Source organism: Myotis davidii, unplaced genomic scaffold (assembly GCF_000327345.1).
Source record: "Myotis davidii unplaced genomic scaffold, ASM32734v1 scaffold147, whole genome shotgun sequence".
Classification (NCBI taxonomy): Eukaryota; Metazoa; Chordata; class Mammalia; order Chiroptera; family Vespertilionidae; genus Myotis; species Myotis davidii.
In genome coordinates this window covers 10,410,317-10,430,770 of record NW_006383010.1, presented here as the reverse complement: position 1 = coordinate 10,430,770, position 20,454 = coordinate 10,410,317, and the positions used below count along the sequence as shown (strand labels likewise).

Genomic DNA, 20,454 nt, shown 5'->3' with positions numbered 1-20,454 from the left:
GACTAGTAACTTTGTGTTAAAGGGATTATCGATGGCTTAAGGGAAAGAATTGATATGCTTAAAGATAATAAAAGTGACAATATTTGTAGAACAATTACTATGAAATCAGTTTTAAAAAGATATGCTTGATCTTTGTCCTGAGATTTCTGTTTTTGTTCAAAGGCAAATTTCCTGCCTATTATGCAAAAACTGTAACATTTCCTGGCCCTCAGTTCTTTTAAAAAATATGTGTGGAAGGTAGAAGAATAGCATTACTTAAGATTTCTATTTGTGCGACGTATTTTCAATTATTATCTGGATTTATAAGCAATGCTTGATATAACATTCATTTCCCATAATCTCTGTTTCAATTCTGCCATCTTTAAAAAAACAACAACACATATTTCTAGTAGACATATCCATTCCTAGAGCAGGCGATTCCACAGGAATGCTTGTATGTTAGTGAAGGGATTCCTCCGACTTCATGTAAAATCCATGCTGTTGTTTGAAGTGAAAGAGAGTCTCTATTGTGCAACTGTCAAACCTCCTGATCCATTTCCGTAGTGTAACAGCCACATTTACCTGTTTTAAACAGAAGAAATAACTTTAGTTATTTAGCTGTACAAACATATTTATTGAATGCCTTTTCTGAACCGATCCTGTGATAATGTGCTAGAGATTTCACCGTGATCAAGATAAACACCCATATCCAACTTATATTTTAGAGGAAGATAATAGATAAATACCAGAATCTCTATTTTACAGAGGGGCTAGGAAGGAAAACAACATGGTGATGTGAGGGAGTAACTGATGGCTTGATTGGGTGTGGGGTCCTAATTTAGACAAGGCTTCTCTGGAGGTGGGGCTTTTGAACTGAGAATGAGAGGAAAGCAGACCGCACAGCATGTGCAAAGGGGCTGGAGGTGGTCAGAGATGAGACCGTGGCCTGCACACCTTATGTCTAGTAAAGAGAGAAGGCTGGAGAAGTGTGGAGGGGCCAGCTTTTAGGTGGCGAGGCTTGATCCGATGCATATTTCAGGAAGGCTGTTGTCTGGGCATATGGATGTGAGCGGGATGTGATTTAGCAGAGTTGGGGGAGATCTTTGGAAGCTTTGAGAGAAATTTTAATGATTTGGATCAGGAATGTGGTGGTAGAAAGGGCGAGGAAATCGTGCGTTTGGAAGTGGAACCAACAACACCTGCTGATGTGGAGGGAAAGGGAAGAGGAATTTAGGATGACCCCCAGGTTTTGGCAGGAAGGTGAGGGAAGAATAGTAGCAAAACAGATCCTGAAGGGTCAAATTAAACCATAATGTGATGCCCTTTCACACCACCAAGATGAAAAAAACAAAATGTAAAGGATGACAAAACCAAGACAGGGGATGATGGAGAGCGACTTGAAGTACGACAGTGTTGGAATACTTTTTGACATTAATTGCCCAAATCGGATATCCACAAATTCCATGCACTCTTCATTCTTCCTCTCCCCCAAATTCCCTTCGCCTTAAGACCACCAGAGGGTGGTCCAGTGCTCGGAGTACATGGTGGGGGGCGGGGGGGGAGGGATGTCACAGATTCCCCTGTTTCCCAGAACGACCCCCGGAAGGAGTGTGACCCCGGCCCGCTGCATTGTATGGGGTGCAGAACAGTTGCAGGCCTCGGTCACCCTCGTCCAGCTCCAATGCTTAAATCGCCCTGGTCCCACTTCAGTGTTTTTCTTGGCAGAGCACAGGCTGGGGCAAGGTCGCCCCTCCTCCTCCCCGTGGCCTAGAATATGCGGAGCGCCTGCAGTTTCCGACGCTGCCACGCGGGGCCGCTATTGCACCCAGCGAGCAGCCGGCAGCTTCCTGCGGGGCGGCGGCCAGGCTCCCACCTCCACCACCCGGCGTCCAGGCACCCCCCAGGACCCAGGACCCAGGACCCTGGACCGACCGCCTAGTACCGTTACCAGCGCTATTGACTGTTGAGAGTTCAAAGTCAACACAAAGATTCCAAGCTTTCTGGTGAGAGAACTTTCTGTTTCCATTCCCAACAGGCTGTTGTCAACACATGCTGCCACGGATACCAGTGTATTTAAAGACACTTTGTATGAAACTAACCTTGTAGCTTCCTCATTTTATGATTTTGCAAGTCGTATTAAAATAAATGGCCAAAAAAGAAAAAAACGTTAAAAAATAGAGGAACTTTGAGCAATGAAACCAAATGACAGGGTGGAACTATCAAAGGAAATCGTTGTGTTCATTTATCTTTTTATATGTTTATATTCTTCTAAATGTAACAAAGGTGCCTAGCTTAAAAGAATCCTTTAACAAAATGAGACTATTTTATGTGGGTAAATGTAGCATGTAATAGTGATCAAGAAAATGTATCTTTTGTGTTAAGACCATGTTGCAACCTATGCATATGTGATATATAAATTAATCAAAGGAAAAAGAAAAAGGACAAATAAATCACAAATTATATTTTTAATTAAACTTTATAAGTTTGGGGATCATTTTTTATTCACATGCAGTTGTAAGAATTAATACAAAGCCCTGGACATTGTGGCTTAATTGGCTGAGCAGTTGGTTGAGTGTTGTCTCATGCACCAAAAAGTGGCAGGTTGGATTCCCGGTTGGTGCACATGCAAGTACATGCCAGGAGGGGGCATGCGATGGATGTTTCTCTTTTTCCCTCTCCCTCTCCCTCTCCCTCTTCAAAAATCAATAAACATTTTTACTTGATTTAACCATAATTACCTCCTAAAAGCCCTATCTCCAAATACCGTAAAATTGGTGGTTGGAACTCCAACGTAAGAATTTGGGGGAGGCAGGACACATTCCTCAGGTTTTGTAAAGAAAGAAAAAATGTGTTGCTTATTTTACAAATAGTTAACCTACGTTTTCTCTTGCATGTGCCCATAGTTTTTGCTGTGATAGCTGCCTCCAGTGTTGTCAGGTAGCTGCCATACTAGCAACCTCCCTGCTAACAAAACCCCTCTTGCCAGAACTTGTTTGGCTCAGTGGATGGAGCGTTGGCCTGCGGACTGAAGGGTCCCGGGTTCGATTCTGGTCAAGGGCATGTGCCTTGGTTGTGGGCACATCTCCAATACGGGGTGTGCAGGAGGCAGCTGATTGATGTTTCTATCTCATCGATGTTTCTAACTCTGTATCCCTCTCCCTTCCTATCTGTAAAGGAAATCAATAAAATATATATATATTTTAAAAAGGAATGAATATACAGAGGTTATATATACTCTTTACCAAGTTTCCCCAATGAAAACATCTTGCAACATTATAGTACAAAATCATAGCCAGGATATATTGATGGAATCGGCGTGGCTCAGAGGTTGAGCCTTGACCTATGAACCAGGAGGTCTCTGTTCAGTTCCTGGTCAGGGCACAGCCCAGGTTGTAGACTCAATACCCAGTAAGGGGTGAGCAGGAGGCAGCTGTTAGATGATTCTCTCTCATCACTGATGTTTTTCTCTCTCCCTTCCTCTCTAAAATCAATATATATTTTAAAAGATACAGAACATTCTCCATCCTTAATGTTGCCTCTTTATAGAACATCCAGTTCCCTCTCACAGTCACACCTTCCTTAATCTCTGGCAGCCACTAATCTGTTTTCTATTTCTATAGTTTTGTCATTTCAAGGATGTTGTATAAGTGGAATCACATAGTATGTTATTAACTTTGGGGATTGGGCTTTTTTCATTCAGCACACTGCTCTTAAGATTCATCTACATTGTTGCATGTACCTATCGTTCATTTCTTTATATTGCTGAGGAATATTGCATGGTGCGGGTCTACAGCTTGCCTTATCATTCATTGAAGGACACCTGGATTATTTCCAGTTTATGTTTATTACAAATAACACTATTATGAACATTAATGTTCAGATTTTTGTGTGAACATGTCTTCATAATTTGGGATAACTGCCTGGGAATGATACAGCTGTTGGATAGTATGGTAGTTGCATGATTAGTTTTCCCCTCAAATAACCCATTATTTTACATAGGAAATTTGATTTGGACAATAGATATTAAATATCATACATTAATGAAATATTCTATTTACTTATTTATTAAGTTGTGAGGATTTAAATATGATAAATATACCTCCTCAAATCTAGGTGGTAAAAGAGGTGGATAATAAATACCGACATAATTTTCTAACTGATTTTCACTAAGTATAATTACTAGTAAATGAAAGTAAAGAAACACACATCTCTGTTTATATACAATCTTATAAAAAAGGAATGACCCAAAGTTTAGTCCTATGATAGTTATCTTTCCTTTGGTATCAATATCACATGTCCTCTATTTATGAAAAACTCATAGGAGTGTAAGACTCAAATAGCATATTCAGACAAAGAAAAACACATCTACAGTATTAACAAAGGGAACTAAGTAAACCCTGCTTATTCTGCCTTTTTTAAGAACAACTTACAAATCTTAAACAGTTGCACTAGTTTTCTCAGAAAATCCACAGCCTGTTCTACTCCCAGCCTGTTTGTAGTTGAGAGTTATAGGTGACAATCTAGGAAGGCTTGGGGTTCAGCACAACTTCTGAGTTTAGTGCAATTTTGTCATCAGTACTAAAACAAATCATTCAAAGTCTGTTTCTTCTTGACAAAAAGCATGACAAATACAAAAAGTAGTACATAATTATTTCATTTTTAATTTTTCTGTCATTCCAGACAAGTTTGAATACCAAATCAGTTGTCACATTATTATATACTAGAGGCTCAGTGCAGAAATTCATGCACAGGTAGAGTCCCTAAGCCTGGCTGGTGATCAGGGCTGATCAGGTTCTCTGCCTTCCTGCCTCATCCTTCCCTCACTCCCTCAGCACCGCCCCATCACCACTGCTGCCGCTGGTCACCCGCCATGTTCCGTGACACCCCCTGGTGGTCAGCGCACATCATAGCAAGCGATCCAAGTCTCCCGGTTGAACTCCTGAGGGAACACTTTGCATATTAGCCTTTTATATATATGGATTTTGAAAATGTCCACCATGAAATCAATTATTGGATGAATTCTGATAGAGTTGTTTTCCTTTAAAAAATTAAAGTCAGTGTACATAAATATTTGAACATAATATTAATAACTTGTCTTCATATACTTTCAGCACTTTGGGCTATATTCATTTCCTGTATTGTTTTCTGTTTTATCACTATTACTGGGTCCTTTTACCTCTTATTTACTTAGCCGATGAAGATCAGTCACTCAGTTGTTGGTGAGTCCATTCCCAAGAGCCAGGTCCTGTCTCTAGATGTGGAACATGAATAGTGGGAGAACAGGGCTATGCATTAGGAAGTGGCACTATCATCTCATAGTAAGAGAGCGGCAACACTGGACTATATACATGCCCTTGCATCTTCTGAAGTAAAAAATTTCTCAAGGAAAAGCAGCAATATTGGGGGAAATGCAAGGGAAGGAAGACCTGCCCATGACTTGTTTCATTTTTGTTGTTGGGGAGTTTGTCTTAACACAGCTCTCCGGACCTTGGTAAGTTGATTTAGAGGAGTGAGCGCTCCCATGTATATACTGTGCATTAATTGGTCATTGGTCTTCCATAGAGATGAATTCCACTTAGCAGCGCTATGGCCTGTGACTCTGATTCTGGGTGTTCAAAGCAGACAAATGCAAGATGTCGGCTTTTCTTCTCTGTCTTTGCATGTGGTCACTTTGGTTAATGGCTCAGCCTATCAGAAGTAATAGCTCATAAAGAAATTCTTGCCCTGACCGGTTTGGCTCAATGGATAGAGTGTCAGCCTGCAGACTGAAGGGTCCCAGGTTCGATTCTCGTCAAGGGCATGCACTTTGGTTGCGGGCACATTCCCATTGGGGAGTGTGCAGGAGGCAGTTGATCAATGTTTCTCTCTCTTCGATGTTTCTAACTCTCTATCCCTCTCCCTTCCTCTCTGTAAACAATCAATAAACTATATTAAAAAAGAAATTCTTCCTGCCCTGGGGCCTCTCAACTCTCCACCAACACTGTCCTGTCCTCTTCCAGAACAGGGAACAGGATGTAGGAGGCAATGGGATTCTGCCCTACCTCCCTGCTTACTGTTCCACCCAGGATGGGGTGGGACCATGAGTAGCTTTTTCAGAAACTGCCACGCTTGTTTTCCAGGGTGTCTAGCTGTGCCATTCCGCATTCCCAATAGTAATGAGTGAGTAATAGAGTTTCTCGGTAAGTTGTGTGCACGTGTGTGTTGTGTGTGTATCTGTTTTTTTAAAAAAAATCTGTGATGAATGAATTAAGGAGTTAGAATTATTGATCAGAGAGAAAATCTGTGGTACAGTTGGAGAGAAAACATTCAAAAGTAGCTGGTAGAAATGGACTTTCAGTTAATAATTTCAGGATAAACCAGTCAGGGCAGATTGACACAGAAGGCTTTGTGGAAAGAGAGAGAACAATGAGAAAACAGAGACAATGGACTGGTTGAAGTTTTTTTTAAAAAAATTAGTAGCCAAGAACAGGTGGGCACAGGGGCAGAGAGAATTAAAGCCCTGGGTCAAAGCTGCCCTGGGCATTGTCCTCCAATAGAACCACCATCTTCTGGGCTTGAGGCAATAATAACAGCAAAAATTATTCAGCACATACTACCACCTTTGGCAGATGAGGGAAACTGTGGTACTGAGAGGTCACATTACTTACTCATAGTCAACCAGCTGGGAAGTGATTCAAACCTAGGCATTCTGGCTTCGGGGTCCATGCCAGCAACCATCACTCCATACCATCCTGACTCTTATAACTAAAGTGAGAAAAATTCCTGCCATGTGAGTTATCAGTAATTAGATGCAGGGCCATACAGGAATTTAGTTATGTCCACATGGGGGAAAGTTCTAGAGTGGATTTGCATTACAATAAAAGAACAATGGGCTAAAGAGAAGGAATATAATGTGAATGTAAGAGTCAATGTAGGTCTTAGGGCTAGAAAATGGCTAACTTCTCTGGCTCTGTTACTTCCCCTGACCACAACCCATGGGATACTCACATTACAATCAATAGGGTATTTAATCGAATGGGATGATTTATATAATTCAGAAAATCAAAATAACTTAAAAGCAAATAAGTACAGAAGCTAAACAGCAGGGTTAAAGTTAAACTATAGTTTCTACTGAGATAATTGCTACCATACTTCATTCCCCACTGGTTTTATGTGCATGAGTCAGATCATGGAGGAGTCCCATTCTTAAGGGCTCCTCCCTCATGACATAAACATTTTGCAAAGGCCCCACTTCCTGATACTGTTATGGGTTCAATCAGCGAGAGAGACCACTGACTCAGAATTTAGATGTAGGAGCCTTTATTAAGCTGGCCAGCTGACTACAGCGTGTCCCTGCCCGCTCTGGGAGCCTTGCAACTTGTAGTGCCGACCGAGGGTACAGCAAAGCCTTTTATCTGCAACACTACAAAGCATTTCCTGGCACTGGCAGGGTTCACACAAAGTTTACAAGTATGAATGGGGAGGTAAACGGAGTCACACCTCGCTGGGTTGAATCATAATAAGACAATCTAGCAATTTTTCTCTGCCACGATCCCAGACCCTAATACAATCGGTAACCTTTCCATGCCTCAGTCCCTCCCCCTAGCACATTCCGTAACCTTTCCATGCCGCAGTCCCTCACCCTAGCACAATTCATCACACTAAGAATTAGGTTTGGACATATGAGTTTGGGAGGTGGAGGGGCACACAAACATTCAGTCTATAGCACCAACCAAAACAATTTTTAAAAGTTCCTTTCAGTGAATGCAATGAACTTTGGGCATAGTTGAATGGGAACTAAAGTTAATGGTTTGCAAGCAAAGTCAGCAAGAGAGTTGGTTACTGTTTTCCCTTTGAAGAATCGGGAGCATGCTACCAGTTCAAAGGGACTTTTGCAGCGCCTCAACTTCTGAGAGCTGAAAGCGGAGGGTAATTTGAACCACGTGAATCACAGAGGCCGTAGGTCAAAAACAGTTGGCTACTGGCAACTTCCTGTGGCACAACCCTTTCCATTCAGTGGGGCATGACATTTCATAGCTCTCCGATTTCCTCTTGGTTTTAGTTGCATTAGCTGTCCTGTCCGAGCAGTTGAACGCCCATCCAAGTCTCGCTCGCATGAGACCAGACACCAAAAGATAAAGTTCAAGCTGGTTCTGCTCAAGCAGACATTTCCTTCCAAAAAGGCAGATTCAAACCATCTTTTGAAGACATATGGAAGCCTCCACAGGGGACAGGGACAAAAACATTGTTTCTTACCACTATGTCCTTTTTGGAGATATAGTACCATCTTTCTTTCTTTCTCTCTCTCTTTCTTTCCTTTTTTTTTTTTTGTATACAATTATCAAGAGAATAGTTTGAAAAGAAGAACCTGGTTTTTCGTGCTTATTCTGATGTGTCATCCTTGCTGCATTGAGGAAATGCTATCAGTGTTGTACACGCTATTTCCAAATCTTTACTTCTCAGCTCACTTAATGTCATTTCATTTCTGGGAGAGAGGCCAGACGAGGACGTCCTTCAGGCTGAGGGAGGCTCGAAGCAGCTCCGCACTATCCAGAGTTCCTTGGTGTTTTTGTTGTATCTCCACCTCGTGGTTGATGGGCACCGGCCATGTCCTGCTTGGCAAGATCCAGGAGTTGATCTCAGGTACTCTGCCCCCATTTCATCCCCAGGACCCCAAAGAGTCTAGATTTGTTTACTCAAATAAGCGTTGTTCTGTGGGCCTAACAACTAAAGCACATGAAACATTCGGGATCATTACATGACTAAATTGTCACTGTTTGAGTTAATAATTGCCATCCCATCCTAATCTTACAGAGAACCTTCATGTATCTTGGACTCTCAGACTAACCTTGGGAAAGAGAGCGCGCAGGTATTATTATTTTTCACATCAGAGTTACTTTAATTTTCTCTCTCTTAAAGGGTGTAATTGTACTACACTTCAATTTTGTTTTTATTGAAATTTGACATCAAATTTTATCAATAGTAGATGTACAATCTTTGTAATGCTTTTTTATTGTATTCATTTAATGGCAATATTTTCCTCTCAAAAGTGGGTTGGGTATAATATTCATAAGATGATAAATAAGCACTCGTGCGCCGCCCTTTATAAATGCTACAGGAATTTTACTTGCACTTTCAGAAATCTCTAGACCTTGGCCATGATCACTTCCTCCTTTCAAGCCTCTGTGGCAGTTTTTGCCCTGGTTACCCTGCATGTCAGTGCCCGGGATACATTTATAGCTGCCGTGTATGAACATGCTGTCCTAAGGCCAAAGGACACAGAAACACCTGTTTCTCGGGACGATGCCTTGCTCCTTATGAACAAGAATATAGATATTCTGGAGAAAGCGATAAAGCAGGCAGCTGAGCAGGTATTCTTTTATTTCTACTAATCTTAACCCATGGCAGGGACATGAAATCTGGCGGAAGGTTGCAGTGTTGCACTGTCTGTGTTACATGGGGAGACATACTTTTGATTGGACTTGTTTTGAATAGGGTGCTCAAATTATTGTGACTCCAGAAGATGCACTTTATGGATGGAAATTTACCAGGGAAACCATTTTCCCTTATCTGGAGGATATCCCAGACCCTCAGGTGGACTGGATTCCATGTCGAGACCCCCAAAGGTATTGTCTCTATCCTAGTTGTTCGTGCAAAAGTGCGGCAATTCTCTAAAATGTGCATGTTCACCACAACATGATAAATCCTGAATTATCATGTATCTGGTGGTATGTTATTGGTATATTTATCTTGGCATTTGTTAGATTTAAAAAATTGTGCTTAGATACCATTTAATATCTTTATTCAATTTAGAGAAAATTTAGGACATTTCTAAGTAGGACTGCTGATAAAGGGGGAGAGGATCTCATGGATACAAGTAAATTAATTTATGAAGTGGACAGTGGGTTGTGTTTGGAAAATATTTCCATGTCTCTATTTAAAGGTTCCATGTTGCATTTGTATTGGAATCTGCTTCTCAGGCAGAAAGACCTCACTGTGTACTCTCTAGTGCAGCAGTTCTCAACCTGTGGGTCGCGACCTCTTTGGCGGTCAAACGACCCTTTCACAGCGGTCGCCTAAGACCATCCTGCATATCAGATATTTACATTACGATTCATAACAGTAGCAACATTACAGTTATGAAGTGGCAACAAAAATAATTTTATGGTTGGGTCATAACATGAGGAACTGTATTTAAAGGGCCAGAAGGTTGAGAACCACTGCTCTAGTGAATCATAAGACTTATGCTATGAAACTTTGCATGTTCCTAGGCTCATAAAGGTAATTTTCCTGAGAAGGAGTAATCTAGGAATGTAATCTAGGAATCTAACGCAACATATTTAATAGACATGGATGTATGTTTAATATACAAATCCTACTTCCTAATAAGACTTGGAGGTTATTGAGGTACAGATTGTACACTTCAAACCTTTCAGGGAAAGGTCTCTCACTCTATCCCACTTATTCTTACTCATCTCTCAGATACTCTCACTCTGTTGCCCTCTCATACTCTCTCATTCTTTACCTCAAATGAAGTTTATGTAACATTCCTCTGCCATATTTTTGCTGGAGGATTATAGCTACCACACTTCTTTAGGCACTCCTGGTTATTCTGACATTTATATAAGGACTACCAGGAAAGGGCTTTTCTTTGCTCTAGAGAGATTAACTGCACACAAAAAAAGAAGAAAAAAAAAGAGAGAATATTGGGTTACATGACCTCGGACAATTTCCTCTTCCCACCCTTCCTGTCCTGAGCTGATTTCTCTATGGTGTTTGTAAGAAATTTTATTTCATTTAAAAAAGAGGCCAATAGCCGGACAGTCTTTCTGCATAGAAGTTTTGGGAATTGGGATGGCCCATTTATTTTTATTCTCATAGTATGATTGAGTTCTGGATTTCCTGTTAAAAACAAGGTATGATGAAAATGTATGGATGAGTCAAAGGTCACAGTAACTATGGGAACTAGTAAATGTTGGGGGACAGGTTCTTCCATATGGTTAGTAAGTGCCTCTTTCATAGCCCTACAGTAGAAGAAAAACATTTTGACAGAAAATTGGCTTGCATTATCATCAGATATAGTCAGATTTAAATAATTAATCTTTTCATTCATTCAACCATTTTTTAAAAATATTTTTTTATTGATTTCAGAGAAGATGGGAGAGGGAGAGAGAGATGGAAACATCAATGATGAGAGAGAATCATTGATCACTGGCTGTCTCCTGCCCAGCTCCCACCAGGGATTGAGCCCGCAACCTGGGTACATCCCCTTGACCAGATTTGAACCCAGGAATCAAACCCAGGAATCAAACCCAGGACCCTTTGAGTCCACAGGTCTGCACCCTATTTACTGAGCCAAACCAGCTAGGGCAGATTTCCTTCTTTTTACGGCCATGTACTATTCCATTGTATAAATGTACCCTAGCTTTTTTATCCAGTCATCCACTGATGGCTACTTGGGCTGTTATCAGATCTTGGCAATTGTAAATAATGCTGCTATGAACAGGGGAGTGCATGTATTCTTTAGAATTGGTGTTTTGGGATTCTTAGGACATATTCCCAGAAGTGGGATCACTGGATCAAAAGGAAGTTTTATTTTTAATTTTTTGAGGAATCTCCATACTGTTGCCCACAGTGGCTACCCCAGTCTGCATTCCCACCAGCAGTGTACAAGGGTTCCCCTTTCTCCATATGCTCGCCAGCAGTTGTTGTTTATTGACTTATTGATGGTAGCCATTCTGGCAGGTGTGAAGTGAATCTCATTGTGGTTTTAATTCTCTGATGATTAGTGATGTTGAGCATTTTTTCATATTATCTATTGACCATCTATCTGTCCTATTGTTATTATTGTTTATATATGAAGTAACTAAATACTTTTTAAAGTTGAAATGCCTTTTTTATTGAGATATAATTGGCATATAACATTGTGTAAATTTAAGGTGTATAATGTGTTAAATTAATACGTTTATATATTGCAATATGATTACCACCATAGCTCCAGTTAATCCCTCTATCATGTCATATAACTATCATTTCTTGTAGTGGTGAGGACAGTTAAAATCTAGTCTCGCCCTGACAGGTTTGGGTCAGTGGATAAAGCGTTGGCCTGTGGACTGAAGGGTCCCAGGTTGGATTCCATTCAAGGGCATGTACCTTGGTTGCGGGCACATCCCCAGTAGGGGGTGTGCAGGAGGCAGCTGATCGATGCTTCTCTCTTATCGATGTTTCTAACTCTCTATCCCTCTCCCTTCCTTTCTGTAAAAAATCAATAAAATATATAGTATTTTTAAAAAGATCTAGTTTCTAAGCAACTTTAAAGTCTATAATACAACATTATTATCTGTATGCTGTGCATTAGACCTTCAAGACTTATTTACCTACTAGTTGCAAGTTTGTACTCTTAAACCACATATTCTCAATTCCCCTATCTTCTGGGCCCTGGTAACCACTATTCTACTCTGTTTCTGTGAGTTCCGTCTTTTTAGATTCCACAAATAAGTGATATCATACAGTATTTGTCTTTCTCTGCTGTCTGACTTATTAAAATCTCTTCATTAAAATTTGATTTAGATTTGGTCACACACCCATACAAACAAGACTCAGCTGCCTGGCCAAGAACAACTCTATTTATGTCTTGGCAAATATTGGGGACAAAAAGCGATGTGATTCTCAGGACTCCACATGTCCTCCTAATGGCTATTTTCAGTACAATACCAACGTCGTGTATGATGCAAAGGGACAATTGGTGGCACGTTACCACAAGGTAAGAGAGGGTGGGTATGTAGAATGATGACTGTTATGAGGGGGATGAATGCTGTGTTAAGTATTTTGAGCTTTATTCCCCATATATGATGTTACTAGAGATTTTTTGTTAAGGCAAACACTAAAGAAAGTCACATTTTAGAAAAAACTAATCTGGGAAAAAATGTAGGCAAAGAGCTATTAGAAAGATGTTGCAATAGTCCATGATTGAGATAAATCATTCTGTGTATAAAAACGTAATTTTAATATTAATTCAAAGGATATCAAGGTGACTGCGGTCTGGATACCATTTAATACTGAAATGATATAAAGATGTTTCCAAATTGCATGAATGAGTTTTACAGAAGTTAATTTCCCTGTTTTCTATCAAATTACAAAAACTATCTTTCCCTTTATTTTTCATACCAGTTAACTGAATTACCCTCTTATGAATTTAAGGTTAAAAGAGCAAAATAATCTTTAGCCATAATTTTATACCAAATTGGCAGGGAGAGAGCCAGCCTTCTAAGTGGATATGGGATATGCATGTCAGTGTGTACATCCTCTTCCACACCCACCCACACTTTTTCTAAGCATCTTAAATTGTATCTTTTAACAATTTCTCCACCCAGAATCTTTTGAGTGGAGAAATAATCTGCTGGAAGTCCCAGTTGAAATGTAAGGAGTGATATTAACCCAATTGTTTTTCAAGGCTTTTGATCACATACTGCTACAGAAAAAAAATTGTATATTTATTTTTCTATTTCTAAATAAAACACAGTCCTAGTGGTTTGGCTCAGTGGATAGAGCGTTGGCCTGAAGACCGAAGGGTCTCAGGTTCAATTCTGGTCAAGGGTATGTCCCTCGGTTGCAGGCTCCTCCCTGGTCCAGGCCGTGGTGGGGGCTCCTGCAGAAGGCAACCCATTGACGTGTTTCTCTCACATCGATATTTATCTCTGTCTTTCCCATTCTTTTTCATAATCCCTAAAAATCAATGGAAAAATATCCTTGGGTGAGGATTAAAAAAACAAAACAAAAATAAATAAGTAAGTAAGTAAATAAATAAATAAAGAAATAAAACAATCACATAACTTTCAAACAGCTTCCTTACAGTTTCCTTCATTTTGTGGGTTTTGACAACTTCTTTTCATTTATAATTTCAGCAATTTTGAAAGTTCTGAAATTATTTTGGATGGGACACTGTAAAGAGGGAGGTAGCATCCCTCATCCACTTAACAGATGCTTATTGTGCATTATTATGTTTCTAGGGGTCAGGGATTCTTCTTTGGATCCCTGACACCTAGAAACATTCAGAACACTTCTTCAGCTTTTAAGAAAGTCATAACCTATAATTTATGGAAAGTTATCTGTCTTCTAACTTGGGCAGGCTGGGGTTGGGGAGGAGATAGTGTGTCCCTTTTCCTTGGCCTTTTACTTCCAATAACCAGTCTCATTCACTGTGTATAGAGTCTCAGTTGTTGACCATAACCAAATCTATTACTAACTTTGGAGGGTTTTTTTTCTTCTTTTGCTTTCTTTCTTTCTTTCTTTCTTTTTTTTAACAAGTCATCTCTTCAGTAAAGAAGCTTTTCCTGGTTTTGTCTTATGCATTTGTTACAGTACCACCTCTACTCTGAGCCTCAGTTTGATGTCCCTGAAAAGCCAGAGCTGGTGACTTTTGACACCACCTTTGGAAGGTTTGGCATTTTCACATGCTTCGATATACTCTTCCACGACCCTGCTGTGGCCCTGGTGAAAGACTTCCATGTGGACACCATACTGTATCCCACAGCGTGGATGAATGTTTTGCCCCTATTGACAGCTATTGAATTCCACTCAGCTTGGGCTATGGGCTTGAGAGTTAATCTTCTTGCAGCAAATATACACCATGTGCAACAAAATATGACAGGTAATTTATGACCAGATGAAGTTTGCAGATAATACTTCTAAATGCAGAGAAGCTAATCCTCAGATGTGAACTGTCATAACTTTTTGCTTCTTTATAGGGACTAACCACTATATTTTTCAACTTTTCACACATGCACTCAAAGCCTAGTGACTGATTTTTAAAAAACATATTTTTGGGAGAGATCAACCAAAGGACTTGTATGCATGCATATAAGCCTAACCAATGGACACAGATACCAGGGAAGTAAAGGCATGAGTGGGGGGATGGGGGGGCAATGGGGGGAAAAGGACACATATGTAATATCTTAATCAATAAAGAAAAAATATATTTTTTAATTTATTTCAGAAAGGAAGGGAGAGAGAGAGATAAAAACATCAATGATGAGAGAGAATCACCGATTGGCTGCCTCCTGCATACCCCCAACACCCCCAACTGGGGATCAAGCCTACAACCCAGGCATGTGCCCTTGACTAGAATCGAACCCGGGACCCTTCAGACCGCAGGCTGATTGATGCTCTATCCACTAAGCCAAACAGGCTAGGGCCCTAGTGATTGATTTGAGCAGCTATGTTACATTAAGACCTTTCTGTGCATTATTTCTTTATCCTCACAACAACTCTAAGAGATGAGTACTACCATCCACTTTTATAGATTAGAAATCTGAGACACAGAGCATGCAAGTAACTTGCCAAAGGCTACCAGCTTGTGCAGGGGTCCTCAAACTACGGCCCGTGGGCCACATGCAGCCTGCCGAAAACATTTTTGTTTTTTTACTTCAAAATAAGATATGTGCAGTGTGCATAGGAATTTGTTCATAGTTTTTTTAAAAACTATAGTCTGGCCCTCCAACGGTCTGAGGGACAGTGAACTGGCCCCCTGTTTAAAAAGTTTGAGGACCCCTGAGCTAGTGAGTGGCAAAGCATGGAAGTAGACATGATTTGCTCAAACATTGGCAGAGGACTAAGGAGCGTATTAATTGGTATGTTGTTTGGAACAATTTACCTTCACAGTAAAAAGTAGCTTAAAATGACAAACATTTATTATCTCACCTTTTCTATCGGTCACTACTTGGGACTAGCTTAGCTGGGGGATCCTGGCTCAGACTATCTCCTTGGGTTACGTCAAGCCCTTAGCTGGGCTAGTGGTCATCTGAAGCCTTGAGTGGGGCTGGCAGGCCTGTTTCCAGGAGGGCTGCCTCACGTGGCTGTATAGGCAGGATCCCTTAGTTCAGCGGTTCTCAACCTGTGGGTCGTGACCCCTTTGGTGGTCGAGCGACCCTTTCACAGGGGTCTCCTAAGACCATCCTGCATATCAGATATTTACATTACGATTCATAACAGTAGCAACATTACAGTTATGAAGTAGCAACGAAAATAATTTTATGGTTGGGTCACAACATGAGGAGCTATATTTAAAGGGCCAGAAGGTTGAGAACCACTGCCTTAGTTCCTCAGGGAATATGGGCAGGAGACCTTCATTTCTTGCCACTTGGGCCTTTCCATAGGCTATGTGATGTATCCTCATGACATGGCAGCTGACTTTCTTTAGATAGATGATAGTTAGATAGAGAGAGAGAGAGAGAGAGAGAGAGAGAGAGAGAGAGAGAGAATGAGAGAGAGAGAGTGGGAGCTGCACTGCTGTTTTTATTAATCACACACCGTCACTTCTATCGTGTTCCATTCATTAGAAGTGAGTTGCAAAGTCCAGCCTGCACTCAAAGGGAAAGGAATTAGACCTACCCATTGGAGAGAAGAGTGTTGAAAAATTTGGGAGTGATATGGAAACACCAGCATAGTGGGGACCAGGAGAGAATTTTGTATTACTGTTCCCTACCTTTCATGTACTCCCAAATACAAAGACTTTTATATTGGTTTTAATTTTCCACAATGCTCATAAACATTCCTGTTACAGTCAAAGTTTATTTGACACCAGACATCAAGCATCTATTATCCTCCCTCAGTAGAGAACAGGAGAAGTGCTTGGGTGTTCCCTGTAACTGGAAGCCTGTGTGCTGTCTCGTTGTATTAAAAACACTCCTTTTCCATTCACAGGCAGTGGTATTTATGCACCGCATTTGCCCCGAGCATACCATTATGATATGGAAACAGACTCGGGAAGGCTCCTCCTTTCAGAAGTGGATTCGCGTCCCCGAACCTCTCCTGCCTACCCCACAGCCGTGGGCTGGAGTGCCTATGCCACAACCATCAAACCATTCCCAGTCCGGAAAAATACTTTCAGTGGGTTTATTTCCCGAGATGCGTTCAACTTCACAGCACTTTTTGAAAATGCAGGAAATCTTACAGTCTGTCACAAAGATCTCTGCTGTCATTTAAGCTACAGAATGTTAAGAAAAGAAGAGAATGAAGTGTATGTTCTAGGAGCTTTCACAGGACTTCACGGCCGAAGGAGAAGAGAGTACTGGCAGGTAATCTCAGCTCAGGTGAAAGGGAACACTCAGGTATCAGTCAGTTATAGGGTTCGCCTTCCATGTTTGCCCCAGGGAGCCAAGTGCTTTTTCTCTGCATGACTCCATGCATTGCCAATACAGTATTACACACGCACACACACACATGCTAGGAGTAAAAATGATATTTGCAATAGAAGTTAACTATAATCAGATTGCTTGCTTAGAGCACATCTTGTCTAATAATAGACAAACATGGTAATTGACCGTACCTTTGCTACACCTCCCATTGGCTAATCAGCATGATATGCAAATTAGCCGCCAACAAAGATGGTGGCTAATTTGCATATACAGGCTGGTAGTGAAGACTGATAGAAGGAAGCCAAGCAAAGGAGCTGAGGTAGCAGAGACGGGTGGGGTAGGAGCCACAGAGACGGGTGGGGTAGGAGCCACAGAGACGGGTGGGGTAGGAGCTGCAGGGACGGGAGCGAAGCCCTATTCTTGCAGGAATCCTCCTGCAACAGGCCTCTAGTTTAAGATAATATTTATTAACCTGACCATGATGATTTTCCATTTGACTAATGAACTAGTTTACATATTATAGTGAACCTCACTAAAGCTTTCTTATGTAGTTTTTCCAATGTATTTGAATATAAACAGTTTTGTTTTAACTTTTAAAGTCAACACTGAGTAAGGATATCACTTTGATCTTAGTCTCTCTTGTCATCAGATGTTTTTTTCATTTTATTTCTTTCCAATGACAAATATTTAAAATTCAAACTTTCATTTAGTGTTGCCTATGCATCTCATTATACTCTGTATCCCACTGCCCTTTCTTATACAAAGGATATGGAGGAAAAGGGATGGTCAAAACTTTAAACATAATATTAGCTTTAGTACTACTGTTGCAGAGAGATCTCTACTCTCTTGGGCCAACTAATAATCTGATGTGCCAAAATAACGGTTTAGGTCTAATTCTAAACTGACTTCTTTCTTTCCATCCATTTGTTGCCCAGGAGGTGGGCTTGGTTCTCAAATCATTGGCCATTTCCAATAAAGCTGTTAATAATAAGAAACATGATCCAAATCTTTTATCAAATGAGGAAATAGTTACTTTGCTATAGTTATAAACTGAGTCAATCATTCTAGTACAAGTAAGATGTAAGGCATTGCATTTTATCTATATCTGTTCTACATAGGTATGCACCATGCTGAAATGCAAAACGACTAATCTGACAACTTGTGGACAACCAGTAGAAACAGCTTTGACAAGATTTGACATATTCTCCCTAAGTGGTACATTCAGAACAGAGTATGTTTTTCCTGAAGTGCTACTTACTAAAGTTCAACTGTCACCTGGAAAATTTGAGGTAGGAGGACTTGAAGAGTATTTTTATTTTATCTGTTCTCTGAAGCCAAGCAAAATAGGTTATGGCAACTGTATCACTTAAATTTTACTGTGTAGCCAACTTCCTCAGACCTTAATGGCTTTAGATAATAACCATTTTTTGGCTAGTACTTTGTTGTTGACTCTATGAACTGACTGTAGCTAGGCTGTTCTGGTTTGGAAAAGGCTTAGCTGATCTTGGCTGGGCTCATTCATGCATCTGCCACTAGCTGGTGATTGGGCTGGTTTGTGATGGCCTTGTCTTAGACAGCTGGAATGATTGGGGCCACTCTCTCCCTGTGTTGTCTCCTCTTCCAGCAAGCTTGGACTTGAAGGAGTCCAAGAGCATCAAGAGGGAAAGTCACAATGGGCAAGTTTTTCTCAAGTCTTTGCTTACACCATGTTTGTGAATGTCTCATTAGCCAAAGCAAGTCACATGCCCAAAGTAGTTTCAAAGGTTAGAGAAATAAATGATACAGATCTCTCAATGGATAGAGCTGCAAAATCACATTGCAGAAGGGCATGAATATCTGGGCCATTTTTACATTTACAGCAAGTAATTCTAAAGTGATGACACTTGGTTGGAATAACATGATAAGATACCTAGAACCTGTGAGCTCAAGGCCCCATCTGTTGAAAAATATTTGTTTACAGATTTTCAATGTCCTTTTGTTGCATGTGGAAACAAATGTAAAATCAGATATTTATTTTACAAATTATAGTGGCTATAACCAAATTAATTTATAAATTAAGCTGGTCTCAAATTAGAATTAAGACTGTCGGTTTTTATCTGCTAGTCCACACACACTCTTCATGTCTTCTCTGAGTTGTGGCAGAGGCAGGATTACAGTAACTAAGGTACAGTCACTGCATTTTTATAAGAAAAATAAGATCTACATTAATTCACCTAAAGCATTAAGCAAGAAAGTCTTTAAAATGCAGATTGCTGATGGTCATGCCTGCCTGTATTATCAGATTTGGATATATCATATTTATAAAAATATTTAATTCTATGAAACCAACAGAATGGTTTCTCTTAAAGCTGAGAAACCCAGGGAACGGGAATCCTTGGTTGCCTTACAACCTGGTCAGGTAGAATCTCATGAGCAAATGAAGCTGGAATAAACGCTTAAATGCCAAGTACAGAAAATTATAATCAGATATGAAGTGAGGGCTCTGGAACTGTAATCTAGCAGTTCAGAGGTGGCCAGGCTGGCACAAATAAGTATAGATGAATTGAAAATATGTGAGGCCACTTCAAGTGAGAGAAAGGAGAGCAGGGTTCATACAGATCAGGGGTCAGGTTTATGGGGGCCCTGTATTCTCATAATCCCTGCCATGTAAACTGAACACACAATCTAATCTCTAGTCTTCTGGGTAGTACTTTGATATTATCCCCCTCCCCGCTTGTCATGTACTCATAGAAATGTATCTGTCTCATTGAGAAATTACCATAGAGTGAGACTGAGCATTAGGTCACAAAAGCATCGCATTTACGGAGAAAGACAAAAAACTTATGGAGTTTTCCAGACCAGATTAAAAATCCAGAGCCAGAGCCCTGACTGGTGGTCCAATTGGTTGGAGCATTGTCTGGTACACCAAAAGGTGGTGGGCGGATTTGGTATCCAGGGTGTGAGTTTGATCCCCAGCCAGAGCATGTGTGGGAGGCAACCAATGGATGTTTCTCTCTCACATTGATATCTATCCTCCCTCCCTCCCTCCCACCCTCCCTCCCTTCCTATCTCTAAAAATCATTTTTAAAATAAGTCCTGAGCCAGAAATGCCATTTTACTTTCACTCTGAACCACGTTGGTATTTGGAGAAGTTGGATAGTGGTAGTTGATGAGGAGTTGGAGAGCATGAAGAAACTAGGACATAGTTATTTACTTTGTTTGTCTTACTTTAAAAAAAAAAAAAAGACCCCAAATGGTTTTAGGTAGCTGGGAACAATGATACAAGAGAGCAAATAGTTAAATGCTTAACAGTATAGTATTTGTAGGTCTCAACTCAACAATTCTCGGAACTTGTCACACTGTCTCCCATGCCTGGGCACTG

General features: G+C 40.5%; 1 protein-coding gene across 2 annotated transcripts in view; it reads left to right on the top strand.

The window, feature by feature from the left end:
- Positions 1-6: 6 nt before the first annotated feature.
- The window catches only part of LOC102761476 (vascular non-inflammatory molecule 2), a 22,988-nt gene continuing 2,540 nt past the window's right edge, over positions 7-20,454 (top strand). The window contains exons 1-8 of one of the 2 annotated variants that reach the window (XM_015557800.1): positions 7-1,982; positions 8,773-8,827; positions 9,098-9,329; positions 9,454-9,584; positions 12,529-12,721; positions 14,320-14,608; positions 16,660-17,033; positions 18,212-18,382. In XM_015557800.1, the coding sequence (XP_015413286.1) occupies positions 9,117-9,329; positions 9,454-9,584; positions 12,529-12,721; positions 14,320-14,608; positions 16,660-17,033; positions 18,212-18,382 (1,371 nt within the window). In that variant the 5' untranslated portion in view covers positions 7-1,982; positions 8,773-8,827; positions 9,098-9,116. Of the gene's footprint in view, positions 1,983-8,287; positions 8,602-8,772; positions 8,828-9,097; positions 9,330-9,453; positions 9,585-12,528; positions 12,722-14,319; positions 14,609-16,659; positions 17,034-18,211; positions 18,383-20,454 lie in introns of those variants that run through there. The other variant, XM_015557798.1, reaches the window with a different exon arrangement.